General features: G+C 36.7%; 1 protein-coding gene across 6 annotated transcripts in view; it reads left to right on the top strand.

Moving 5' to 3' along the window:
* The window catches only part of QTMAN (queuosine-tRNA mannosyltransferase), a 337,069-nt gene that overhangs the window by 62,239 nt on the left and 247,531 nt on the right, over positions 1–27,299 (top strand). For 5 of the 6 annotated variants that reach the window (XM_090267339.1, XM_090267328.1, XM_090267334.1 and 2 more), the window contains exon 2: positions 3,341–3,543. In XM_090267339.1, the coding sequence (XP_090123465.1) occupies positions 3,365–3,543 (179 nt within the window). In that variant the 5' untranslated portion in view covers positions 3,341–3,364. Of the gene's footprint in view, positions 1–710; positions 769–3,340; positions 3,544–27,299 lie in introns of those variants that run through there. The other variant, XM_090267329.1, reaches the window with a different exon arrangement.

Below are 27,299 nucleotides of genomic sequence, written 5' to 3'. Positions count from 1 at the left end.
ATGGTCATGCAGAAAGGATTGGTATTTGTTCCCCAATGTAAGGTTTCTTTTTTGTTTGTTTGTTTGTTTGCTGTTTCTTCCTTTTAAATGCCACACTCCTTATTTGTATTGACTTACACAGTTTAAATGCTTTGGGTTTTAATATCTGTGACTGTACATGTGCTAATGCTTTAATAGATTCATTCACCTAGTCACCTATGTAAGACATTTGTCTGCATGCAGGCTCACCCACCATCTTTTGGCAAACACTTGGTCACTGCCATAGAGGAGACTGCTTGCTTTGGACCAAGTACTCTCGGTTTTGGGACTGTTACTGATGCTCCCAAGGACTCACTTTCTAGTAGCCATTGCTAGTGGCGCAAAAATGTGTATATTCACCTGACTTGCTTGTGAGCATCTGTGGTGTCGGGATGACCAATTGCAGTTTTCTGAGAGTATTGCTAAAACGGGCAAATAACGTACTTCCTTTGTCTTTTAGCAAATTCTCGCATGACAGAAAAAAAATCCTTTTTTATCAAAGTGTTTTTTTTAACCTCATGCTTATTTGTTCCAAGTAGTATTTTCTAAAACAGTATGAAGCACAGCTTTAGTACTTGAATTGTTCTTTAATGTGCTGTAATGACATTTGGTTTGAATCTTACATTTAAAAATCAGCTTCGCCTCTTTTGCTTGTACCAAATGGGGATCATCTCTCTTCCAGGTGTGCTTTAAGAAAACCATAAAAAGAAGGACACATTTTCTTCTTGCCACAAAATTTGCAATAGAAAAGTAAGTGGGGGTACTGCCAGGATATGGCTGTCTTCACAAAACAAGCAGAACAAATTTCCATGAATCAAAGCCACTAAATATAGTTTTCAGAGATGGTAGGACATAGTTACTCTCCTTAGAAAAATACCCAAAATGCAGACACACCCATTGACCACTAGCAAAATGCTCCAGTAAATGCTAGTTCAAACCTGTACATTTCACTCTTCTTACTGAGCTATTAAAGGTGTGGAAATCTACTATAACTATAATCTTTTTTCCCCCCTTTTCTATTTTTCAGCCTCCCACATGCTTGGTATTCAGTTCTGCTGCTGATTGTCTTGAATCTACAGCAGCACCTACACATACTGCCTCCACAGTTTACAGATAACTCATGATTCAGACTCCTAAGAAATATCTGTAACTATATGGCATAATACGTGCTTCTAGATTAATCATGGAAAGGCACAGAGTAATGAAGAATCAGAAAGCTTTTTTTTCTTCCACTAATATCAATGTTGCTTCCTTTGAGGTTATATGAGTGAAATATTCTTTAGAGTGGTTTATGTCACATCCCATCACTTGAGGAAATATCTCAGGTCGTTTTTACAAGAGCCTTCTAAAGACCTTTTAAGAATATACAGTGCATATACACCTTAGCGTGGTTAGGTTAGAGGAAGTAAAGCAAGATAGTAGATATCTGTGATGTGATCTAGTAAGCAAATTAATGTTAAACTGCGTTTATTCTGTCTTGAAATATTTGATATAATATTCAAAATTTCCTTTTATTCTCTCTAGTTACTTTCTAGAAGCTTTCATCAAGTTAAGGGTTAATGGTTACCACTTTGTTAAACGTGAAGGTGTTTGTTAACTTACTGAACACTGTGTTGTTAGAGTTGAAGTCTCCAACTGGCCTGAAAAAAATTAAACCTCTGCATAGTTCAGCTTCTGAGCTTCCTTCTTAGCCACAAAACCTGTGGGGCTTTTGAAATCATATTTGAAATACAGCTGCTGATGAGGAATGGGTAACGCCCACTGCATTTCAGATGCATGTGTATATCTTTCCCATCTATCCCTTGGTGGATAGGAGGTCATGAATGAAAATTACTGGAGGATTTTAAGGTATTCTTTCTCCTTAAGTAGGATGATTTTACTCATAATGGGAGGGGCAATATGCCTTATCACAGATTGCAAACTACTGTGCTTCAATTTTTCTTCACAACACACCTCTGTGGTTAGTACTGTTGTCCTCATTTTAGACAAGGCAGGACCTCCAAAGTTAGGTAGTTTGTCCAAAGTCATACAGCTAGGAAGTGACAGAGCTGAGCTTCAAACTTGTATATCCCTGATCTCAGGGTTCATGCCTCTTCCACCTAAGGACTACTGTTCCTTATTTTGCAGCTAATTGAAATATGTGTTTGTATATTTTTCACACACACACAAAAAAGCTCATTTGGAGATCCAGAGATCAAGAAATAAACTTTTATTTACTTCTGGCATTTTTTTGAGAACCGTTTGAGACTTTTTGCTTTAAAATGCAATTTAAGTAGGCATTGCTTTGATTGAGCAAGGTGAAACACAGTTTTATTAGCGAAGAACATCATTGTTTTGCTGAGACTAATAATTTTGTGGAACAACATTAAGAAAAGCAATATGCCATTTAATGAGTGGTGTTTACTTCAGTCATAAAGGAAAATTCAAACATCTGGAATATTTTGTAACAATGTAGTGTTTATGTTTCTTCCTTGTAATAGGAAATAGCATATAATTTGAAATGTACATAAAAGTTTTTATGTTCATACATATATTTTTATTTCACTAGCACATTAACAATAGTCATATTTTCAAATAAAAATTTTCTTGGTAGCCAGTTCTCTGTGATGAAAATTTTACCATGTTTTTAATAAATAACACTACTTTTTCTCTCTTAATGGGTTTGTTGTTTAAAGAAAGTTAGGAACCTTGCTGGTTAATAGGCGTATAGCTTCACTTTTTTGGTCGTTCTTTGGGAGTGGGATATATACAATTGTGAGGAAGTGATCGTTCGTCCAGTGTCTCAAGAAGTTATATCCTAAGATTTATAACACTAGAGAACTGAAATTTGAATATGAATGTGCTTTCTTATAAATATGGATTCATTGGGGGCATTGATAGCTGCTGAATTTAAAAATGAGTCAGTATGAGAATTATAGAATCAGAGAACATCTGAACTGGAAAGAGCCTTACAAATAAAGGGTGCTTGGAGTGGGAGACTGTCCAAGATTGGATACAATTCTAGGCCATGCTAGTCCTGAGTTTAGTGAGTCAGATCAAAGCCACTTCAATTAGGAAAGGGCTTAAACTTCCTAGAGTAGGAGGAAAAATGAGTCATTGTGGAAATAATCTTAGAGCATGAAGAAAACAAAAATCAGAAAATCGAAACATCCTTTATGTCCTCTTATTTTAAAAAGTGGGACAAACCTATTTAAAAAAATAATGTTTGTGAATTATTTGTATTTGTTTTCTGGGTATAATCTTTTAACTTATTTTTATTTAAAAAATCTTTATACACATATACACATGTTTGAAAAAATATGTTTTTTTGCTTGTTGTCTAGAACCTGGGACGGCTGGAAGGGCCAATGAGTATTCTTATGATTGAAGCATTCTATGGAGGGTCCCATAAACAGCTGGTGGACCTGCTCCAGGAAGAGTTGGAAAACTGTGTTATTTATACTCTTCCCGCGAAGAAGTGGCATTGGAGAGCACGGACATCGGCTTTATACTTCTCTCAGAATATTCCTGTCAGTGAGCATTACAGGTAATTAGAGCTGAGGCTGCATCTTCAGCATTTTTTTCCCCTTTATCCAAAGACATTTTTAATTGCTTTTAGGGTGGGGGGTGTAGGAGAGAGAGCAAGAGTGAACGAGAGAGAGACAGAGAGACAGAGACAGAGAGAGACAGAGAGAGAGACAGAGAGAGAGAGAGACAGAGAGAGAGAGAGACAGAGAGAGAGGCATTGATGTAATAAATATTAATTGGCTGCCTCTCATAGGCTCCACAACCCAACCAGGGATCAGACCTGCAACCTAGGTGTGTGTCCTGACTGGAATCGAACCCACAATATTTCACTTACAGGACAGCACTCCAAATGAGCCACACTGACCAGGGCTTCAGCCTGTTTTTAATGTAGCGGTGTAAGGATATTGTTTTTCTATTAATGTCTATGGGATTTTCTCCAACTATGGAATTGGTCAGTATGACTGCAGTACAGAGCTCAGAGCAGCAGAGTACATTACACTCCGAGGACACCAGGTTGATAGAAAAGTGACCTTATTTATTTATTTATCTATCTATATTTAAAAAGTATTTCCTGATGTCCTTTATTTTAAATACAATTTTTCTTTTTAGATTTTGTTAATTTATTTTTATTTTTTATTAATTTATTTTTAGAGAGAGGGGAAGAGAGGGAGAGAAACATCTGTTGGTTGCCTTTTTCATACCCCCAGCTGGGGACCTGTCCCACAACACAGGCATGTGCCCCGACTGGGACTCGAACCAGCAGCCTTCCAGATTGCAGGCTGGCGCCCAGTTCACTAAGCCACACCAGCTGAACAGTGACCACGCCTAGAACCTACATGCCTTTTCTCATTTGTCTTGTGATTTTATCACATGCACAAGTATGGGTATGGCTGACATTTTTGGGCCTGAGAGAGTTGATCTTGGGCACCGTGTGGTTTGTTTGGGTTTTTTTTTTTTTTTTTGGTTCCATAACCTCCAACACCATTTTAGTGGGCATGCTGTTTTAGTTTATCGTGCCTGCTCTATGCTAGGAGCTAAGGTTTTAAAGATGGATATGACCAAAGTCTGTGCCCTTACAGGATTCAAAGACTATTGAGATAGAGATAGACATGTACACGCAATGAGAGCATGAAAAACACAGAAGTTGGTTTTTACCATGAAAAACTGTAGGTGGCTATTTATAATTGGGAAAATTTGCTTAATCTTGAAGGATGAGTGGATTTGGGGGACACAGACCTCACTTACGAATTCTGGTTTGTTATGAAGTGGGAACTAGGGGCATCTATTTGAAAGTCTTATAGGACACACTAAAAGGATGGATGAGAAACACCGATTAGAGTTTTAGGAGGAAAAAGTAAAATGGAGTTCCTTTGAACATTTCTACCTCTTTATTCTCTTTTTGAACGTACTGCCAAGTGTCTCCTGATTATTAATAGTGGAAGATTTTCCTGCTGTGGTGTACATGTCTGATGTTCTTGCCATTCTAGGTAGGACTGCATGGGTTTAGGCAGGAGTGGGGAGTGCCAGGCTGGTAATTAACTGAGTTAGGGCAGACAGGTTGTTAGAGAAAGGGCACCGTGCAAGCTGCAGTGCCCACCTTGGCTTCAGTAGCCGCACCTACTTGCTGCTTGCAAGGTGGAGCAGTCACAAGGGAGGAAGGAGCTTGAAATTCAAATAGAGGTTTCTGTTTTTAGTAGTAATGTGGGGAATTCAGAGAATAACCCTTTTGATATATGAAAACCATGCATCATCTTTGAGAATTCAGATTGTCAGATGGAATAGTAGTGAGCACTCAAGTCACATTGCTTGGAAAGATTTTAAAGGTCAATGCTGTTCCGCGGCCTATTGAAAATTTTGTATTTTTCTAATTAAACTGTATTTTTCCTTACATAACTTAACATTTTGTATTCTGATATTACTAAGTGAATATTGTTGATTCACTAGTAGTATGAGAGATTTCGGTGAATATATCAATATAAAAGTTTTAAAGGTAGTGATAAGACTATTGCTTTGTTAAAATCTGACTGTTTATAGTTGTTTTCACATCTCATTTAATTGTTTTAATTGCACTAATTGTATTTTACTTGAGGTCAAGTAATTTGGTTGACTTTATGGCACATTTTCATTTAACATTACCATTTGATATAATAAATTTCTACAGTGATTTGAACATTGAAATGAACCATTGCTATATCTGCTGTTATATTTCATTTTGATTATGGAGTTTTTCAGAATGAAACGATTGCATTACAAATATGTTTGTGGATAGCATGCAAACAAACACTTCTTTGCCAATGGCTTCCCCACACCCTTTTAGGCCAAAAGCATTTGAGGTTAACCATCACATTGCTCTTGGAAGCAGTTTTATTTCGGAAGTAGGTTTCTGGAAAGTCATGATGTAAAGTTTTTTACTTGTTCATAGCCAGAACCTCCAGGTTCTGACAATGGCATCTGTGTTCTTTCAAGGTCGGCCACATAAGCCATGCAGCTAACTGTATTAATCTAATCAGACCTCACTAAAAGATCTACCTCACCAGTTTAACTTACAGTTATAGATGACCAATGATAACATGTGCTCTTTAACAAATAACTTTTCTGAATACTTTTGGACAAATAGTTGCAGCTTGAAAACTTATACTAAGTTAAAAAATATGTTCACTCAATCCTACATTGAAATACAAGAATAATCTTTTATTACACCAGATAAATCTGATCTCTGTAGAGACTTTTAAAGATATGAAAAGTCTTTGTTTTCTGATTACTTTTTGCATATTTGGAAAATGAAATCACCAAAATTCATAAAGAGAAAATGAGCAAGCACTAATATTGCCTACTATGCAAAGTTACTGAGAACAAGTAGGAATGTGTCTGATGAAAAAGACCTTAAATAGAGGGGCATGTTATTTTCTGACTTCTGTATATGTAGTCACTTATAAGCTTGTTCCCTGGAAAATATTTTATTACTAAAAGGCTAAATGCTTCAGCTTAATTCATCAGTTGGATTCTACTTTTTCTTGACAGCAAAGAGGGATATATCAGGATTCACAGATTGCTATGTATAGTGTTATAGATTACAAAAGCTCCAGAAGTTATCTTTTTCAAAAGTAGTAATTATTATAATTTTTAGGTACTATTAAAGCTTAGTCTTCTGGAAACTTCACAAAATGCAGAAAAAATGTTTTTGAGGATGTGCCTCAATTTTCTGTTCTGAAATGTATGAGTCATTTGTCCCAGGATCAAGCCTTTCTATTTTACTAAAATATATATAGACTAGGCATCAAAGATATTTTATTTTATTTTATTTTGTTTATTTATTTTTTGCAGTATCTTTACTGAACTGAAAGAATCACTGTTACTTAAAGTACTTTTTCACTCTCAGATGCTTATGGTTATATTTTCATTCCATCTGAGGTATTGTGGCACATACTGATTATTGCCCACTTAACAATCCTTTCTTGTTAATAGAATCATAGTTTTCTTTGGGGGGCTAAGTGCCCAGCCCCTGGGAGTGAAGCAAGATTGACCTATGTTTGTCAAGATAATCTTCTTCCAGTCAAATTTTCTCGGCTTTCCTTGCAGCTAGGAATAGTCAGTCAGTCACTAGGTTTTGGCAAATTTGATTTAAGTACATGACATGGGTGTTCTTCCAGCAAAGATTTTTTTGCTTGTGTTTTTACTCATGAAAGGAGAAAACCGTCTCTCCCTTCCTGCATTTGAATGTGGTTGTGATATCAGCAACCATGAAGTGAAAAGGTGGGGACAAAATGCCTGGGCTGCCAGAACTGACTCACAGGAGGCTGGGAAGAGCCTGGGTTAGACTTCCATTTTGAGGAATACAGCTATCTAGTCTCCTGAAAACTCTGTGTTCTGAAACATCTACAAATGTTTTGTAAAATGTAACAACTTTTCTTTTAAGTCCATAGCTGAACACAGTAAGAGAAGATCTGAAGAGGGATCTGGAAATTAGAGTGGTAAACTGGCTTTGAAGCTGTGGTTGCCTAATTTTCATAAAAGTAACTGGTTAATTATGTTACATTCTTGAAATGAAATATTGTACTTCTATAACCTGAAGTAAGAAGCTTTCACTCTACTCTCTCTTTTTAAAAATCTTTGCATGAGGATATACTTAGAGAGGAAAGAGGAAAAAGAGAGAAAAATGTCAGAGGAGAGAGGAGAAAGAAGAGAGAGAGAGAGGGAAGGGAAGGAGGGAGGGAGGGAAGGAGAGAAAGGAGAAGAGAGAGACAGAGAGAGAGAGACACGGAGAGACACACAGACATTAATGGGAGAGAGAAACATCAATTGGTTGCCTCCAGCACGAGCCCTGACCGGAGATGGAACCCACAAGCTCTGGTGTAGAGGGGAGGACGCTTCATCCAGCTGTGCCACGGGGCATGCACTTACAAGAACTTCTCTAAGACATGTTAAGTGACAGACAGTAAGGTGCCAAACAGTGTGATCAGGTCCTGTCTCTGGTACAAAAAAAGGCAAAACAGTAACAAAAGTTTTGGAAATGAATGAAAATAGGTGTCTGAGGACCAGAGTAGCAGAAACCGTCACCCCTCCCCGTCCCTTTCCCTGTGTCCTGGCCAGCCTCCTACTGCCAGGATCTGCATCAGGCTGTGAGCAACTCTTCACAAATGATTCTTGCCCCTCAGGTGAAATCATTCTGAAGTGTGTGCAGGAAGGAAATCATCTACAGATTCCTAAAAAAGCCTCTAAGTCAGGAAATGCAGGAGCATAATTCTAAATAACTCATGGGTTACAGAAGATCATAATGGATACTAAAATATAGAACTGAATCATAATGAACATATTGTATATCATAAAGTGGGTTGCAACTAAAGTGACAGTCACAGCCACATCATCTTTAATAATTCTATTTTAAGGTTCTTCTATTGTGATGTGCAGGGCCTCTCTTACTTGAATCTAGGAGTAATTTTGGGAAGAAAACTATAAGAAGAGCAGAAGTGAAATTGAAAGCATATTTCTAATTGAGATGAACAAACTCAAAGTAGTTATTTTGAAATAATAAAATAAACCATAGGCATGATTAATTTTTATAGAAGGCACAATTAATTTTTATTTTACTTTATTTTTTATCCTCACCTCAGGACATACTTACTGATATTAGAGAGATGGGAACTGAAGGAGAGTGAAAGGGAGAGAAACATTAATGTGAGAGAGAAACATGAATCGATTTCCTCTAGCACGTGCCCAGACCGGGACCAAGCCCATAATCTAGGCATGTGTCCTGACCAAGAATCGAGCCAGCAACCTTTTGGTGTATGGAATGATGCTTCAACTAACTGAGCCACACTGGCCAGGGCAAGGCACAATTAATTTTTAGAGTGAGAAACTATAATTACATATAAGGCACACATTAATAAAAAGGATGAAATGCTCTTAATAGTTCTATGTTAATACATTTGCAAACTTAGACTATGTGGATAATTTCTTAGGAAAACATAACTTACACAACCTCACTTGATAAAGAAAATCTGAACGGAACTATAGTCATTAAAGATGTGGATGCATTAGTTAAAAATCTTCCGCTAAAGACAGAAGCTGGTTTACTGCGCCACTGCTGCTCTCCCTGTATCCAGACTTGTGTTACTTGAGATACAGTGTCTCGTTTTTAGGTTTTCTGTTTCTTATAGGCCTACAAGTCCTAATAGGTGTTGATTATCATTATGGTACCTAGACCCTATCCCTGACCTTTTTTCTAAATGTCCAAGGAAGGTTGAGGAAAGCAAATAGTTGGACAGAAAATAAATCAAGTGAAAGTTCATTTAGGCCAAGTAATGCATAAAGTGAAATTAAAGCTTAAGGTGGTATTCGTTTGTTGATAATTGTATTATGATTTGTCATTTTCTTTAATGGTACCATGACTTTGCTTTTCATTAAGCAGATATATTTTTTTCTTTTTTTTAAAATATGTTTTATTGATTATACTGTTACAGTTGTCCCAATTTCCCTTCCCTCTGCTTATATATTTTTTCTTAAATGAATTGTTCCCTATGAAACACTGAATGTAACTTTCTTTGGGAAAATGAACATTTATAGTTGATATAAATTACTTAGTGTGTTTATTGTTTGTACCTAGCCCTTATGAAAAAGGTATGGCTAAATTAGTGCATTATAGGTAAATTAATAAGGAAGGTGGTGGTTTCTCAAAAATTCTTTTGTGAATTAGTAATTTAATTACTTTGCATGGAAATTATATCTTGTTTTGAATTATTCTTGTTAAAAATAAAACCTTCTGAGTAATATAATACTTCAATAATAAAACATCCTTTTCTTAAAATATAACTTTTTTAATGATTTAGTATATTTCAATTACAAAAACACCTTTTTGTAGTGTGCATCATATTTGGGAGTATAAAAGTATATGATGATTTAAGAAATTGTAGGTAAGTGAAGTGTTAGGCTTACCTAGAGCGGTCATTTTACATCTTTATAGTAACCAGAATAAATTTAATGGGATTAAAATTCCTTCTTTTTCACGCAGCCCCCTCCACATTAGTGCAGACTAATAAGCTGGAATATACCTTAAGTATACTGTAAATATGCTGAAAGCTTTGTATTTGTAGATCAAAATTTTCAAGTTACCTTATGTGTATTAATTTGCATATTTCTCTGTAGAAATAGGCTTTCCTTATTATTTCTTTCAAAAAATTCCAAATGGATGTTTATCATTGCTAATTGGACTGAAGGTAGAATGTGCTGTAGCAGAGTTAGAGAAACATGTTTGACCACCATGTTGCAGAGTGACACCCGGCCTGCTCGTTTAACTTTCTTCTTTTGATTGGATTTATTATTTTTCTTTTTTATGTATTTCTTCCATTACCATTTATCCCCCTTATACTCCCCACCCCCACAATCACCATGCTCTTGTCCATGAGTCCTTTTTCCTTTTTCCTTGATCCCTCTGCCCTCTAACCCACCTGCCCCCAATCAGAGCTGTCAGCCTGCTCTCCATCTACGAGTATGTCTCTGTTTTGCTTGTTAGTTCGGCTTGTTCATTAGTTTTCACATGTGAGTGAAATCATATGGTATTTGTCTTTCTCTGACTTATTTCACTTAGTATGACACTTTCCACGTCCATCCATGCTGTTGCAAAAGGTAAGATTTCTTTTTCATGGCCAAGTAATATTCCATTGTGTAAATGTACCACAGCTTTTTTTATCCACTCATCTACTTATGGGCACTAGGGCTGCTTACAAACTTGGCTATTGTAATTAATGCTTCTACGAACATGAGAGTACATACTCTTTTTAATTAGTGTCTTGGGCTTTTTCATCTGTGTTCCCAGAAATGGATCTCTGGGTCATAAGGCAGTTCCATTTTTAATTTTTTGAGGTAACTCCATACTACTTTTTACAGTAGCTGCACCAGTCTGCATTCCCACCAACAGTGCACTAGGGTTCCCTTTCTCTTCCTCCTCACCAACCTTTTCTCTTCCTCCTCGCCAACACTCGTTGTTTGTAGGTTTATTGATGATAGCCATTCTGACAGGTGTGAGGTGATATATTATTGTGGTTTTAATTTGATTTCTCTGATGAGCATCTTTTCATATGTCTGTTGGCCATCTGTATGTCCTCTTTGGAGAAGTGTCTATTCAAGTCCTTTGCCCATATTTAATTGGATTTTTTTCTTTTTGGTGCTGAGTTTTATAAATTCTTTATAAATTTTGGATATTAATCCCTTATCAGGTGTATCACTGGCAAATATGTTCTCCCATTCAGTGGGTTATCTTTTTATTTTGTTGATGGTTTCCTTTGGTGTGCAAAATCTTTTAAGTTTGATGTAGTCCCATTTGTTTATTTATTTTTTGTTTGTTTCCCTTGGTCAAGGGGACATATCAGAAAAATGTTTGTCACAATATATGTCCAAGATCTTACTGCCTATGTTTTCTCCTAGAACTTTTATGGTTTTGAGTCTTACATTTAAGTTTTTAATTCATTTTGAGTTTATTCTTGTGTATGCTGTAAAATGGTGGTCTAATTTTAGTTTTTTTGCATGTGTCTTTCCAATTTTCTAAACACAATTTATTGAATAGACTATCTTTACTCCATTTTATGTTCTTATCTCCTTTGTAAAATATTAATTGACCATAAAGGTGTGTGTTTATTTCTGGGCTCTCTATTTGGTTCCCTTCACCTCTGTGTCTGTTTTTATGCCAGTATTATGTTGTTTTGATTATGATAGCCTTGTATAGTTTGATATCAGTTAGCATGATTTCTCCAACTTCGCTCTTTTTTTTCTCAAGATTGCTATGGTTATTCAGGGCCTTTTGTGGTTCCATATAAATTTTTGGAATATTTGTTCTGGTTCTGTGAAATATGCCATTGGTATCTTTATAGGAATTGTGTTGAATCAATAGATTGCTTTGGGTAATATGGATATTTTAATTATGTTAATTCTTTCTATCCATTAACATGGTATATGCTTCCACTTATTTCTGTCTTCTTCAGTTTCTTCTTTAATGTCCTATAATTTTTTGAATATAGGTCTTTTACATCCTTGGTTAAATTTATTCCTAGGTATCTTATTTTATTTTGATGCAATTGTAAATGGGATTGTTTTCTTAGTTTCTCTTTCTGATAGTCATTATTGTGTATAAAAATGCACCTGGTATCTGGATATTTATTTGTATCCTGCTGTTTTACTAAATTCATTAGTAAGTTCTAGTTTTTTGGTGGAATATTTAGGGTTCTTTCTATATAGTATCATTTTATCTCCGAATAATGACAGTTTTGCTTCTTCCTTTCCAGTTTGGATGCTTTTAATTCCTTCTCCTTGTCTGATCACTGTGGCTAGGACTTCCAGTACTATGTTGAATAAGAGTGTGAAAGCGGACATTCCTGTCTTGATTCCAATCTTAAGGGAAAAGGCTTTTAGTTTTTGCCTATTGAGTATGATGTTGGCTGTGGGTTGTTCATTCTCTTTAATGAACATGCTCTTAACCACTATGCTATCTTATACTCTGTTGGAGAAGGGTAAACAAATTAAGTAAGTTAAATCTAAGTACCTCTTGAATAAATTATATTATCAGATTTTACTATTAGGAGTGGGTGTGGTGCTTTTCAGAGTCTTAAGAAGTATCGTAGTTCTTGAATCTTACTGGAGGCTGGAAACTGGGAACCAGGAACTCTTCTAGGTTTGTGATTTGTGGTTTTCTCATTTTCCCTCAGCACATTTCTCTGGTTTTCAGCCATGCAAGTCACAAGTTATTTGAATTTTCTTCTTTTGAGTTTTTAATTAAAATCCAAATAAAATACTACATGTGACATTTAAGAAATCATTCAGTAGACTCATGAATACACAGAAACATTCTTTGTTTAGGATGCTAAGTACCTGCAATTCCCAAATTATCCTCAAACTGGTATGCTCTGAAGTTCTCTAGCTGGTTTATGAACTTGGCTAGGGGCAGCATTTTAGTACTGCCCAACTCACTTCTCTTATATCATTATCAGTTGTGTGCACTTCTTGAGGTTTGGATGATGTTCTGACACTGTATAAATTACTTTGTCAGTAGGTGCAGTCTAGCATCCCATAGTCTCACCAATATGTGACTGATTCATTTATGAAAATTGGCCAAGCTTCCACATGACTGTTGCCCAGCCAACCAACTTCCCTGTCCTATACTGCCTAATTGTGGGATTCTCATTTGGTTTGTTTTCCTACCAATCTGTTTTCCTGTCCACGCAGTGCACACAGCAACTTTCCAGTATTTGTACAGGGTTTAGGGCTTTGTCCACAACATTTCATTGCAGTGAAGTCTCTTCTGATTGACTGTATTGTTCAGTTTAGCCATGTGGACTTTATTTTGAAAATGTTGCTCACGACAGCAGTATAGAGATTGAAAAACACTGCAAACCCCTTAACTAATCATTCAGTCTGTCTCTGTCTCTGTCTCTCTTTCCTCTCTCTCACTCTCTTTTCTCTAACGTATACATATGAATGACTAACCTTTAAATTACCCTAATAGAATCTTCATTGCAAAAATGGACATTAACCCTGTCACCATGCTTCTTAAAGGCTGGTCTCCAGACTTGATCTTCCACTTTGTGTTTCTTTGTCAGTGTTCTCAAGAAGTTAAATTTTCTAGTTGCAGGAAGAAAAAAGGTTTCTTGTTATGAAGTTCATGGTTTATTTTCACAAGTTGCTAATTGAAAAGTGTTTGAATAGTTAGTAGGAAACACTGTGAACCCACTGCTTCCAAGGCATTAAGCATGGTCGTGCAACTTCAAGTGTATGTTTTTAATATTCCTTCTAGCATATTTAAAATGTAAAATATCACATTTTAGATTCCCAAGTAATGGTTCATATGGATACAAGACATTATTTCTAACAGACTTTGTACCTTAAAGTCCTCTAGGGTAAATCTCCCATATATTTACCCTTTGAAATTTGCCAACTGTATTTTAAAAGACACACTGGATTTTTAATACACTTTTACAGAGGAGAGAAAAATCATTATTTTTTAATGAAGGGAATGGAAAAGACATAAAACCCCCAAACACCCCCAGAATGGATGCAAAATGTATTATTGAATAAAAGAGTTCTGGCTATAGGGTAAGCACCTTCATAATTTTGCTTTTAGAAGTAACATACTTATTTCTGACATAATCAAATCTATGAGTCTGATCTTAAGTGTGCTTCTAATCTAGTTGTTTATAGGTGTTTATTATCTTTGTTGTGATTTGTTTCCATAGCCTGGAAAAAACCTTTAGGAAATGAAAGGTATTTTTATTGTACTTCCATTCCCCAACATTTATTTCTTTGTTTATTTGAGAAAAAAAAATCTCCTTTTATTAAGGTCTTAATCGATGAAAATACGTTTGCTTTTGGAGCTGTATAGGGAATACATGGTATTAGTGTCTGGGGAACTATCTTCAGGGCCTCTAAATCTGGGATGCAGATCATCTGTTACCCTTCCCTTCTCTGAAGTCTCCCCGCTTAGAGAAGTCTTCATGCTCACTTATTCCCTGGGGGTCAGATTTGGTCTCCTAGCTGCCCTTGGACACATTGTTCCACCCGTTAAATGACTTAATTCTTGTTCATTTTTCCTTTCTTCATACTCCTTTGTGGTTCATTCTCATGATGGACCTGCTGGTCTCCTGACGAGCTGGCCCACAGAGGTAACTGCAGGTGGGAGGCAGGAGCTAAAGCAGGCCAAGGGTTCACACAAGAGCATTCATGTTCCTTTCATCCTTCTGTCTTTCTAAAGAACATAGCCCTATGTTATAGCAAATTTTTTTTATGTAGGCAGTCCTCCTATATTTCTTTTTGTTGACCATCTCTTGCTAATAATAAAAATTTAACAGGCCTCCCGCCCCTCTTTTAGGAGAAATTCTTGGTGATTGACTATATGTAGGAGAGGAAGGGTTGGGGGTGAGATGGTTTGGCCTAAATCCCCTCGGACTAGTTATCTTTTGGCTCTGTTCTAAGCCTGTTCCCTGTTGTTTCCTTTCATCAGCAGTTATTAAGAGCTTTTGTATTAAGAGCCAGAGCCTATGCTAGCACTGATGATACAAGGTCCAACTTGACAACCTTGGACACACAGTGCTGGCACATAGTAAGTGTTTAGTAAACTCCCAGTTGATTGAAATAAGGCTTCACGCTTATGTCCATTTGCTAATACTTACAGCCTGATTAAATAATCCCTAATTGAAAACCATCAGTGACTTCCCATTGCCTATGTAAAAGTTCAGATTACACACAGGGTTTGCTGGACCCTGCCTACTTTTGCAACCTCATCTCCCACTCCAGTCAGCTCAATAATCTGCTGCAGTAGTGGCATTGGCCTTGTTATCTCTGAAATATCAAGCTCTTTTCTGCCCCAGGTCCTGTTGCTACTTGCTGCTCCCTCAGCTGGCAATACTTAACTCACATCTTCTCCCCACTCCTCTGGCTTATTCCTTCCCGTCCTTCAAGTCTCAGCTAAACTTTCACCTTTTCAGAGAGGCCCTCCCTGACCACCCCATCTCAAGCCCTCTCTTTCAGCATCCTTTATTCCCCCCTGTAATAACATTACATATAATTTGTAATTATTTTTCTTGATTTATTTATTTTAATTTCACTGTAAGTTCCATGATGGCAAGGGCCACATTTGTCATTTACCATTTTTATCCCCAGTACCTAGATGCTGCCTAGTAGATAGTAGCTGCTGAATAAAAATATACTTGAGTGAATGATTTCGTATCTGTGGGTTTGAAAATGCAAACAAAATATAGTTGTAATTGGCTTTGCTAATTTGCTTACTTTTTTTCTGCGTGAACCCTACTAGTGTTCTGTGTAGGGATATTATCTCTTGTACACAAAAACTGCTTAGAAACATTTTAAGGCCTGTATTACTCAGTTGTATGGGATTCGTCGTCGTCGTCGTCGTCGTCGTCGTCGTCGGCAGCCGTCCGTCTCGAGAGACGATGGTGTAGCTTCTTAAGAGTCTATCTGCACCGCCTACAATGACTGTGCAGTCCAACTCGGGAGTGACACGGTATCTGTCTCCTCCCGTGTTGAATCGACATCTTGCGATGACGCTGGAGTGTCCTCTCCAGTGAAGCTGAAGCTACAGAGCCTGGGCAGGGTGATATGGAGGGTCTGCTGTTGCCCATGCAGCAGACCCCCCCTCTCTTCGCAGCTGAAGGGTCCAAGGGAAAGACGGAGTCAATACAGCTTGGCTTCAGGTGCGCCGCAGGAGTTGCCGGTGTTGACTACAACGTCAAACCGCCTTAGGGACTCCGGCTCCGGATTTTCTGTTGGGGTTTACTCCCTTAGCCTTTCCCCTGAAGAGGTATGCCGCAAGGCAGCGGAGGTTTTTTGGAGTCAGAGTTTTCCTTCTCTGATGTGCCCTGACTGGAAGATCGAACCAGCGACACTTAGCTCGCAGGCCGACGCTCAATCCACTGAGCCAAACCAGCCAGGGGCTGTATGGGATTAAACTAAAGAATTCTATACACATTTACTCATTCATTTTTATGGGTTATATAAATCATACTATGAAATCAGTCATCCTCCATTATATAAATTTTGATAAGAGAAAATATAATTTTCTGGAATTTCCCCTGTATAAAAGTGTTTCTAGAAAAAAAAGTTCCTAATTTAGGAAACTTAATAGAACCTAGAATATACCTGTGAGATTCTGTAAAATTTCATGATTGTATTTTAAGGCTTTTTGGTTTTAGCAGTGACCACCCTTGAGCAGCAGCCTTTTAACTTATGGTGCCGAAGCTACAGGATAAATGAGAAATTAGCATTAGGTTCAAAGAGGTATTTTCTTTGGATTCTACAATTATTTATGCGATTTTTAAATTTTTTATTTTTAGTGCTTTTAGACAGACATTCTTTGTTTTGGTCACAAACACCACGAGTTCCTGTTGTTTTATACTAATTGGCTTCTCACATTTATGTTACTTAACTAGCCCATTTAGGGCTTTATGTTTATAGCTTCTTATTTAGAATGAATCTTCAAATGATGTTTAATAAAATATATTTAAATGTACATATACATAAAAATTTACTAAAAGAATATGTCACTTGTGTTTGAAAGAAAACACAGGGGCATCAGCAGTCTTGAGTTCTAATCGCTGCTCTGCTATAAATTAATTGTTTGGCCTTGGAAAAGTCACTTTTTAACCTAGAGTCTTAATATTTTTCATCTGTAACTGAAGGTTTTGATTTTGTGTATTGAGCTCTATGATGTTGTGAATAAGGAATTAACATCAAGATTTAATGAATCCTAACATAAAAGACAAATTTATTATCCATGTTTATCAACCACTGCTTCTTTTAAGACAGGAATTATTTCCTTATCTTATTTGTATGTCTTTTTGCATATTTTGCTTTTATTTTTAGAGTTAAGAGACTTTTGGAGAATAGTTTTTCCCCCAGTAAGGCTTCTATCTTTTAAGTTGCTTTGACATGACATACTGTTTAGATCTCTTGTTTCAGCATTTCAAGATTATTTGCCTTTCAAAGAGAATGTGTTTGACCTTCATGTTAGCCATCTGTCTCTATGGGGCATGGGACATAGGGCATGTACACTGAATCCTGAAGATGCTACTGTAGAACTCATACAGAAGAGTCAGTACTGCAGAGAGAGCAGCATTTACTAAAGACGTATAGAGGAGAGAGTTTAATTTTCATTCAGGAAATTCTGGGGTAGTCCTGAGCGTATGCTAGAGATTGTGAGCGATAAAGAGATAATGGAAGAGTGCTGAAGGAGAAGAAAGTGTTGTGAACAAAGGTATTAGTGCTGGAAATATTGGGAGATGTTTGGGTATCTTGACAATCTTGCTTTAGCATGACCATATTCTGAGTCAGGAGGAGTCCTGGGACATTAGGTTGGGATGATAAGGGAGATTTTGTCTAGTTTGTGTACAGGTTTGAATTCAAAGTTAAGAATTTGGAGAGCTTTTGCTTTGAAGGCTCAATTACTGAGGAACCTATTAATTGCACATGGTAGAAATCTAATTCAAAATCACTTAAACATAAGGAAAAATGTATTGGGTCATATAATTGAAAATCCCTGAGTGGTTGACTCCAGGCAAAGCTGGCTCCAGTGGTTCAGTGCTATCATTAAACCTCCTGATTTCTTTATCTACTTTCCTCTGGTTTGGCTGTATTCTGGAGCAAGCTCTCTCCAGATGGATCTGTCTCAGAGCTAAGTTTATATCCCAACTGTTTAGTTACCCTATCTAAGAGAGAGTACCTCTCTCTTGGCAGTTCTAACAAAAGTCCCAGAATGATAAAAAAAGACCTTTAAAAAAAATTATGTGGCCTTTGAAGGTATTACTGGGGTAAAAGGCATCTACTATCATGATTGGTCAGGCCTGGATCACATGACCACTTTGGAATCAGAAAGTGGGGTCAATCCCATCCAAACCGTGAACTGAGTGTAAGAGAGCAAAAGGAAAATTACATTTCTGTTATCTGAAGAAGGGGAGCCAATTTTAACAGGCAAACATGAGAGGGAGATGAGGAAAATGGTGCATAGGATGATTATTACAGCAGTGTAGGCTGGGACTGTGGGTGAGGGTAGATTAGAGATGGTCATTGGATTCTAAACATCTAATGCAGAAACAGATTCTAAATGAGAATAATGGTAGTAGGAATGGAAAATAGTAAAGGAACTAGCCCTATGCATGAAATCTGTGTTGTTTACAGTTGTGTAGGAGCTGAACTGAAATTTGCCTTTGTCTTGTCTATTAGAAAAGAATTTGGGATAAAATTAATTTGGTCAAAATCACAGAGTGGTTATAATTATTTTTTAAAATATTTATACTATTGTGGGTTTAATTTGGCAGCATTTTTAATACTTCATGTACTTAAATATAGCAAAACTTCCTTTTCTTTAAAAATTTAACGTAACATTGCCTTTTTTTCTCTATTTAAATAAGATTTATAATAAACACATATACTGTGAGTGCGTGTGTGTTTGATGTATGCACACACAATCAATAACTGATTATTACCTGGTATTACCTTCTGAAACTTACCCTCCCCTCTCAAAAAAATCAGATATTAAGTTCACCTGTAGCATTCTTATATTATGTTACATCCCAAAGTGAAAATAAAGCTTTGGGTTGCCCCTCTGCATAGTATCCAGTTCAGAAAAGCCAATGTCTTCCTCGTTGGTCTGGACTAGTAAGGCATGCATTTGAAGAACATACACTGTGTGCCAGACACAGATGATAAAAAGGTGGTATGTTTGGGAACTAGGTTTCTTCTTATGGATACGGTTCTATTCCTTCCTTCCTTCCTTCCTTCCTTCCTTCCTTCCTTCCTTCCTTCCTTCCTTCCTTCCTTATTTAGACAATGTTCACTTGAATAAGCATTTCTAAAGCAGTCAGATATGAACAAATGTAACTCTAGGGAGATTCCCCACACTTGGTAAGTGTCTTTGACTACAGTAGGAGATCTCAAATGTAGGGGATTTTTAGGCCACAGTTTCTCTGTGTGTTCAATTTTTATACAGATACTTACTGTGTACAAATGGTTTAGGTGGGTTCCAAGATTTTCAGAAAGTGAAAGTGGCTAAGAATGTGAACTAGTTTTTGCCACTGTTATTTTTTCCTCTGACATAGGCTTAAATAAACTGGAAACAATTTAAATGAAATTCACTTGTTTTACAGGTATGTGTTATTTGCATATTGTGTCTCTAGTATTTGTATTACAGAATTTCTTATTTTTGTAACACTGCTGAGAGTCTTCAATTTTTTAAATGGAATTTAAAACTTTTTAAAACAGAATAAGATAGTTTGCTTTTGTTTTCTTTCTTTTTCTTTCTATACCATAATATGAGGATTGCTGCCAGGAAGCCCAGCAACAGCTTGGTGTCGTTAAAGGGTTAGGAATCCTTGACTCTTGCAGCCAGGGGAAATGAAATGATTATAACTGAGGTGTTCATAAAGAGTGAGTAGCAGAACTATACTATCATTTTAATAGCAATATTCTTAATTTTTTCAAGTGTTCAGAAATCTTTAATGACATTCATATTTTATTTGCAGTGTTTTGGGGAAAGTGTAGGAAAAGTAAGAGAAGCAGAAGTTAAGAATTGAAGTCTTGCTTGCTCTGAAATTTGAGTATCACTTAATACATATGTAAGCAGAATTTATATAAGTAGTCATTTTTAGTTGTCTGATTTTGGTATTTAAAACTGGGAGTAGAAAAAAGAAGACACATACCTACACATATACACAAGAAGTAGAAACTGTGGCAATTACAGAATTTAAATACCTGAAAACATTCAGGGTTTTGGAAACATGATCTTAATATTTGTCTTCTTTCAATCAGTTTTATTTTAGATAAAATTCTGCCAGATGGTAGTGATTCACTTGAACAGTATTAAGTTTTCTTTACTTTTTCCATGGAAAAAAGCTCCTAGAAAACTTTTGTTCTTTAATATGTTCAGCATATATATGTTTTACATGTATTAATTAGTATTAAAAATGCAGTTCCTAATTAGATGTTTAAATCTAAGTGCAGTTGTGGTAAGTACTGACCTCTTCGAATTATTGAAAAAGAAAGTTTTGATGAATAGAGTTTTCTTTTTTGCTGTTGTATCCTTCAGCCCTCTTTGGACCCAGAAATTAAAGAATTTGCATTATCATTGGTTCATAGCTATTTTGTGCCAGATAACATCTACTGGGTGTTATCATCTTTGTTGATAAACCCTTAAGGTATTAATTATATTGGAAAATTCAGGATATTTGCATATGACCTGTTTATATCATTGCAAAAAGTTAATAATTTTGTTATTGTTTAAGGGTTTTGGCTTTAGATGGTGTAGGTATAAGCTTGATATGTCTTCGGTTTTAGACATACTGTAGGAACTCTCTAAAGTAGCATGTTGTAGCCTAGTGTGGCATTTTTGTTTTACACTTTACAATGTAGGGAGAGAGTAAGGGGAAAATCCTTTCTCTCCAGTTCTGTCTGTATGAGTCACCTGAAGTCTTCCTTCTAATAGAGTGTAATGAAATGGTGGCATATGAATCAGTACTTCCATATTTGCAATTTAGAATATTCAGTTTGAAGTCATCAACGTTCATCTACATTTCTGTTTTACTTTTCAGTTTTTCATACAACTTTTTTTTTTTTCAGGAGATAAGCACATCTGACCAAGAATGACTTCTATTTTTCATAGACATGGAGTGTCAGTTGCTCTCTGTTTTACTGACTAATGTGGTATTTGTTCATAGTTCCAAACCACAGATTAGGCACCTAGATACTGACTAATCCTGACTTACAAAAATGTGCCTGCACAGTGTGAATTCCTTAAGTGTTTGGGTATTCCTTTCCTTTACCTATTAGACATGTTTGGTAGTTGCTTGAGTGAGTAAGAAAGAACATGGACTAGAAATCAGAGAAACTGAGCTCAAGACCTGGGTTAGACACTCACCTGTATAAGGGCAAATCTCTCCCATTTTGTATCTTCATCTGAAAAACGGTGAAAAAAAAAAAAAAAAACTCAAAACACTTTTCTAGCTTTTAGTTTATTTTAAAATATAAGTAGAAGAGATGACATGGGATTAATGCTTTTATAAAAGCATTATGTTTAAAGATTGTTTGGCACAAAGCCATGATATACTGCTCCATTTGTTCTCTAATACAGGTTGTTTATAGTGATAGAGTGGGAGGAAATGATACAGTGCCTATTATTTGCAGATTTTTGGGTCTCTATTTCAGTTCTGGTATCAATTTTGAATTATAGCTACATAGCAACAATCAAGTATGCTATAGTGGGTAGTGGTAATGGATTAAAAACTCACTGTTTACTCATCTTTTTCAACTAACCTTTGTGTAATGACTCCTATTTTGTAAGGTGCTTTGCTAGGTACTTCATTTCTCAGTGTGTGAAAAAGAATGCTGTTTATGAAGAGGTAAAGTGGGAGGTGGGAGCTCACCTTTACCTATTGAAAACTAAAGTATTCTTTATGAGAGAAAAAGATGTATATTTGTCTGACGGATCTGACAATAACTTGGTTTTTAAAGAAAAGCAGAATTTCATACCTGTGATCAAATGACTAATGTTCTAACACAAAATATTTATTTCATATATGTAGCATCATCTCTTTGTTTAAACTGCAAGGAAAAGAATTATGTGGATGTCTGAACATTCAGAAATTTCTCACATTAATTTTAATAAGAGAATGAGAGCTGAACATCATAAATGCCAAAAAATTAGTTAAGTCAAAATAAAAGTTCTAAAATATTTTCTTGAAGTTGATAAGAATTTTAGTGACCATCATACAAGTTTCTTTATTAAAATAGAAATGTCGGTTTCATGTCAGGTGTGTTCCAGGCCTCCACATCAGTGCAGACTTATGAGCTGGAATGTACTTTAAATATACTGTAAATATGCTGAAAGCTTTGTATTTGTAGATCAAATTTTTTAAGTTACCTTATGTGTATTAGATTTGCATATTTTCCTGCAGAAAATAGGCTTTCCTTATTATTTATTTCAAAAATTCCAAACGGATGTTTATCATTGCTAATTGGACTGAAGGTAGAATGTGCTGTAGCAGAGTTAGAGAAGCATATTTGACCACCATGTTGCAGAGTGACACCCGGCCTGCTCGTTTAACTTTCTTCTTTTAATCAATCGATTGATTTTTTTTGTTCTTTTTTATGTATTTTTTTCCATTACCATTTATCCCCCTGATACTCCCCACCCCCACAATCACCATGCTCTTGTCCATGAGTCCTTTTTCCTTTTTCCTTGATCCCTCTGCCCTCTAACCCACCTGCCCCCAATCAGAGCTGTCAGCCTGCTCTCCATCTATGAGTCTGTTTCTGTTTTGCTTGTTAGTTCGGCTTGTTCATTAGTTTTCACATGTGAGTGAAATCATATGGTATTTGTCTTTCTCTGACTGGCTTATTTCACTTAGCATACTGTTCTCCAGTTCCATACATGCTGTCACAAAGGATAAAATTTATTTTCTTCCTTTTTTACAGCCGATTAGTATTTCATTGTATAAATGTCCCATAGTTTTTTTATCTGCTCATTTACTGATGGACACTTGGGCTATTTCCATATCTTGACAATTGTAAATAACACTGCAGTGAACCTAGGGGTGAACCTAGCGATGCTTATGTTCTTTTGAATTGGTGTTCTGGGTTTCTTCTGATAAATTCCCAGAAGTGGAATCTCTGGGTCATAAGACAATTCCATTTTAATTTTTTTGAGGTAGCTCCATACTTCTTTGCACAGTGCCTACACCAGTCTGCAGTCCCACCAACAGTGCAAAAGAGTTCCCCTTTCTCCATATCCCCACTTGTTTGTTGATTTAATTTTTTTAAGTATATTTTATTGATTATGTTGTTTCAGTAGTTCCTATTTTTTTTCTCTTTTGCTCCCCTCTGCCCAGTACCCCCTTCCCTCCAGCAATCCCAAACCCTTAGTCCATGGATCGTGCGTATAAGTTCTTTGGCTTCACCCTTTCCTATATTATTCTTAACATCCCCCTGTCTATTTTGTACCAAGCGATTATGCTTCTTAGTCCCTGCACCATTTTCCCATTTTTCCCCCTCCCCACTCCCAGCTGATAACCCTCCAAATGATCCCCATACCTATGATTCTGTTCCTATTCTGGTTGCTTAGTTGGATTTTGTTTTTAGTTTTTAGACTCAGTTGTTGATAGTTGTGAGTTTGTTGTCATTTTAGTGTTCCTAGTTTTGATCTTCTTTTTCTTAAGTCCCTTTAACATTTCATATAATAATGGCTTGGTGATGTTGAACTCCTTTAGCTTTACCTTGTCTGGGAAGCACTTCATCTGCCCTTCCATTCCAAATGATAGCTTTGCTGGATAGAGTAATCTTGGTTGTAGGTTGCCTTTCGTCACATTGAATACTGCTCGCCAGTCCCTTCCTGCCTACAAAGTGTCCTCTGAGAAATCAGCTGATAGTCCTATAGGCACCCCCCTGTAGGCAACTCTCTGCCTCTCTCTTACTGCCCCCAGGACTCTGTCTTTATCTTTCACCTTTGGCATCTCAGTCGTGATGCGTCCTGCTGTGGTCCCCTCTGAGTCCAGCTTGCCCAGGACCTTCCGTGCTTCCCAGACCTGTATGTCCATCTCCTTGTCAAAATTTGGGAAGTTTTCCTTATTTTTCTCAATTTTTGCTTCCTCATTCTGCACTGGTTGACTGTTTTTCTTTCTTCGTTATGTTCCAAATCATTGATTTGAACCCCGGTTTCCTTCCCTTCACCATTGGTTTTGTGTGGATTTTCTTTTGTTTCACTTAGCATAGCCTTCACTTCTTCTCTTATGCGTTTGCCATACTGAAGCATATCTGTCAAGCCTGTGAGCATGTTTTATCACCAGTGTTTTGAATTCTGCATCTGTTAGATTGTCTGTCTCCTCGTCTATTAGGTTGGCTATCTCCTCATCTGTTATGTTGGCTATCTCCTTGTCGCTTAGTTCTCCCACTGGAACCTTGATCCGTTCCCCGTTTTGGGCCATACTTCTCTGTCTCCTCATTCTCACAGGCTCCTGTGTTTGTTTGCCTCCACGTCTCAGGTAGAGCTGTTGCTCCTGTTACGTGGTAAGGGGTGGAGCCTTAGGGATTCGTCAGTACAGGGTGACCAGTTTCACAACGTTGTGGTGCTGTATGTGGGGGAGGGATCCAAGAGGGAAAAATGCTGCCTGCCCAGCACTCATCCCTTTTCCAGGCACCTCCCCCACTTCTGCACTGGACTGGCGCCCTTCTAGCTGCTTCCCTGGCCATTGATACCAGAGTAGGTGGGTCTGTGGACGTTCTTGGACCGTGGAGACCCTTTAAATAAGCAGTTTCTGCCTCCACCCCAACCCACACTGGTCTGCACAGTCAGAAGCAATGAGGCTTAATTTTCTCCGGTGCTGGGATCTTGAGCTGTGAGGTTCAGTGAGGAGCTGGGAACGCTCCCCAGGTGTCCCTCCTGACTTTTTAAAATATGTGGCTGTGCTTTCTGCTGGCCTGCTGCTGCCACCGCTACTGCTGCCACCACACCGCATCCTCTCCACCCCGGCTCTACCCCTCCTCCGCCCCTCCTACCTGTCTGGATGAGTATTTCTTCGTTATATCTTTGTTTGCTGGACTTCCATGCAGTTTGATTTTCTGAAACTTCTGGTTGTTTTTAGTTTTGAGGTAGTTGTATTTCTTCTTAGTTGTGGAGGGAGATTCAGCGTGTCTGTCTACGCCTCGATCTTGGCTGGAAGTCCTCACAGCTGCTTTTTTTTCTGTTTGCTGATTTATTGATGATAGCCATTCTGACTGGTGTGAGATGATATCTCATTGTGCTTTTAATTTGCATTTCTCTGTTGATGAGTGATGTTGAGCATCTTTTCATATGTCTATTGGCCACCTGTATGTCCTCTTTGGAGAAGTGTCTATTCTGGTCCTTTGCCTATTTTTATTGGGTTGTTTGTTTTTCCTTTTGGTATTGAGTTTTATAAGTTCTTTATAAATTTTGGATATTAACCCCTTATCAGATGTATCATTAGCAAATATGTTCTCCTATTCAGTGGGTTGTCTTTTTATTTTGTTGATGGTTTCCTCCGCTTTGCAAAAAAACATTTTAGTTTGATGTAGTCCCATTTGTTTATTTTTTCTTTTGTTTTTTTTTTGCCTAATGACATAGATATTGCTATGAGCAATGTCTGAGATTTTCCTGCCTTTGTTTTCTTCTAGGATTTTTATGGTTTAGGGTCTAATATTTAAGTCTTTAATCCATTTTAAATTTATTCTTGTGTATGGAGTAAGAAGGTAGTCTGTTTTCATTTTTCTGCATGTATTTGTCCAGTTTTCCCAATATCATTTATTGAATATACTATTTTTAGCCCATTGTATGTACTTGCTTCCTCTACCAAGTATTAATTGACTATAAAGGCATGGACTTACTTCTGGGCTCTCTATTCTGTTCCATTGATCTTTGTGCCTGTTTTAATGCCAGTACCATGCTGTTTTGATTAGTATGGCCTTATAGGATAGTTTAATATTAGGTAGTGTGATTCTTTCAACTTTTTTCATCTTTCTTAAGAACGCTATTGCTATTTGGGGCCTATTGTGGTTCTGTATACATTTTTGAAATATTTGCTGTAGTTCTGTAAAATATTTCATTGGTATCTTGATAGGAATTGAGTTGAATCTATGAATTGCTTTGGGTAGTTTGGACATTTTAATTATGTTAAGTGTCCATATTCATGAACACAGTATGTGCTTCCACTTATTTTATCTTCTTCAATTTCTTCAGTGTCTTATAATTTTCTTAATACATAATTAGTTATATTTATTCCTAGGTATTTTCTTCTTTTCGAAGCAATTGTTAATGGAATTGTTTCTTAATTTCCCTTTCTGATAGTTCATTATTGGCATATAAAAGTGCAGCTGATTTCTGGATATTAATTTTGTATCCTGCTACTATACTGAATTCATTTATCGGTTCTAGTAGTTTGTTGGTGGAATCTTTGGGTTCTCTATATGCAATATCATGTTCTCTGCAAATAATGACAGTTTTACTTCTTCCTTTCCCATTTGGATGCCTTATATTTCTTCTTCTTGTCTGATTCCCATGGCTGGGACTTCCAGTACTATGTTGAATAAGGGAAGTGAAAGCAGACATCCCTGTCTTGTTCCCAATCTTAAGGGAAAGCGCTTATAGTTTTTGCCTGTTGAGTATGATGCTCGCAGTGGGTTTGTCATATATGGCCTTTATTATGTTCAGGTATATTCCCTCTAATCCTACTTTGCTTAGATTTTTTTATCATAAATGGGTACTGGATTTTATCAAATATATTTTCTGCATCTATTTATATGATCATGTGGTGTATCACATTTGTTGATTTGTGAGAGTTGTACCAACCTTGCATTTCTGGAATAAATCCCCCTTGATCGTGATGTATGATCTTTTTGATGCATTGCTGTATTTAGTTTGCTAATATTTTGTTGAAGATTTTAGCATCTATGTTCATTAGCGATATTGGACTATTATTTTCTTTTTAGTGTCTTTATCTGGTTTTGGAATTAGGTTAATGTTCTCCTCGCAAAATGACTTTGGGAGTTCTTCCCTCTTGAACTTTTTGGAATAGTTTGAGAGGAGAGGTATTAGTTATTGTTGGAATGTTTGGTAAAATTCACCTGTGAATTTTTGACTTGAATGAGTGACCACATTATGGAAAATTTTAAACATGTACAAAAGTAGCGGGAGTAGGTAATGAGCCTATTTACTCATTAACAATTATAAATAAATAGCCAATCTTGTTCTACCTAAACTCTGTCTACCTCTTTCCCACT

This window comes from Furipterus horrens, unplaced genomic scaffold, assembly GCF_987537825.1.
Source record: "Furipterus horrens unplaced genomic scaffold, mFurHor1.1.pri manual_scaffold_1, whole genome shotgun sequence".
In the NCBI taxonomy this organism is placed as follows: Eukaryota; Metazoa; Chordata; class Mammalia; order Chiroptera; family Furipteridae; genus Furipterus; species Furipterus horrens.
The sequence above is the reverse complement of the archived record's forward strand: the minus strand, read 5'-3'. Positions and strand labels throughout refer to the sequence as shown.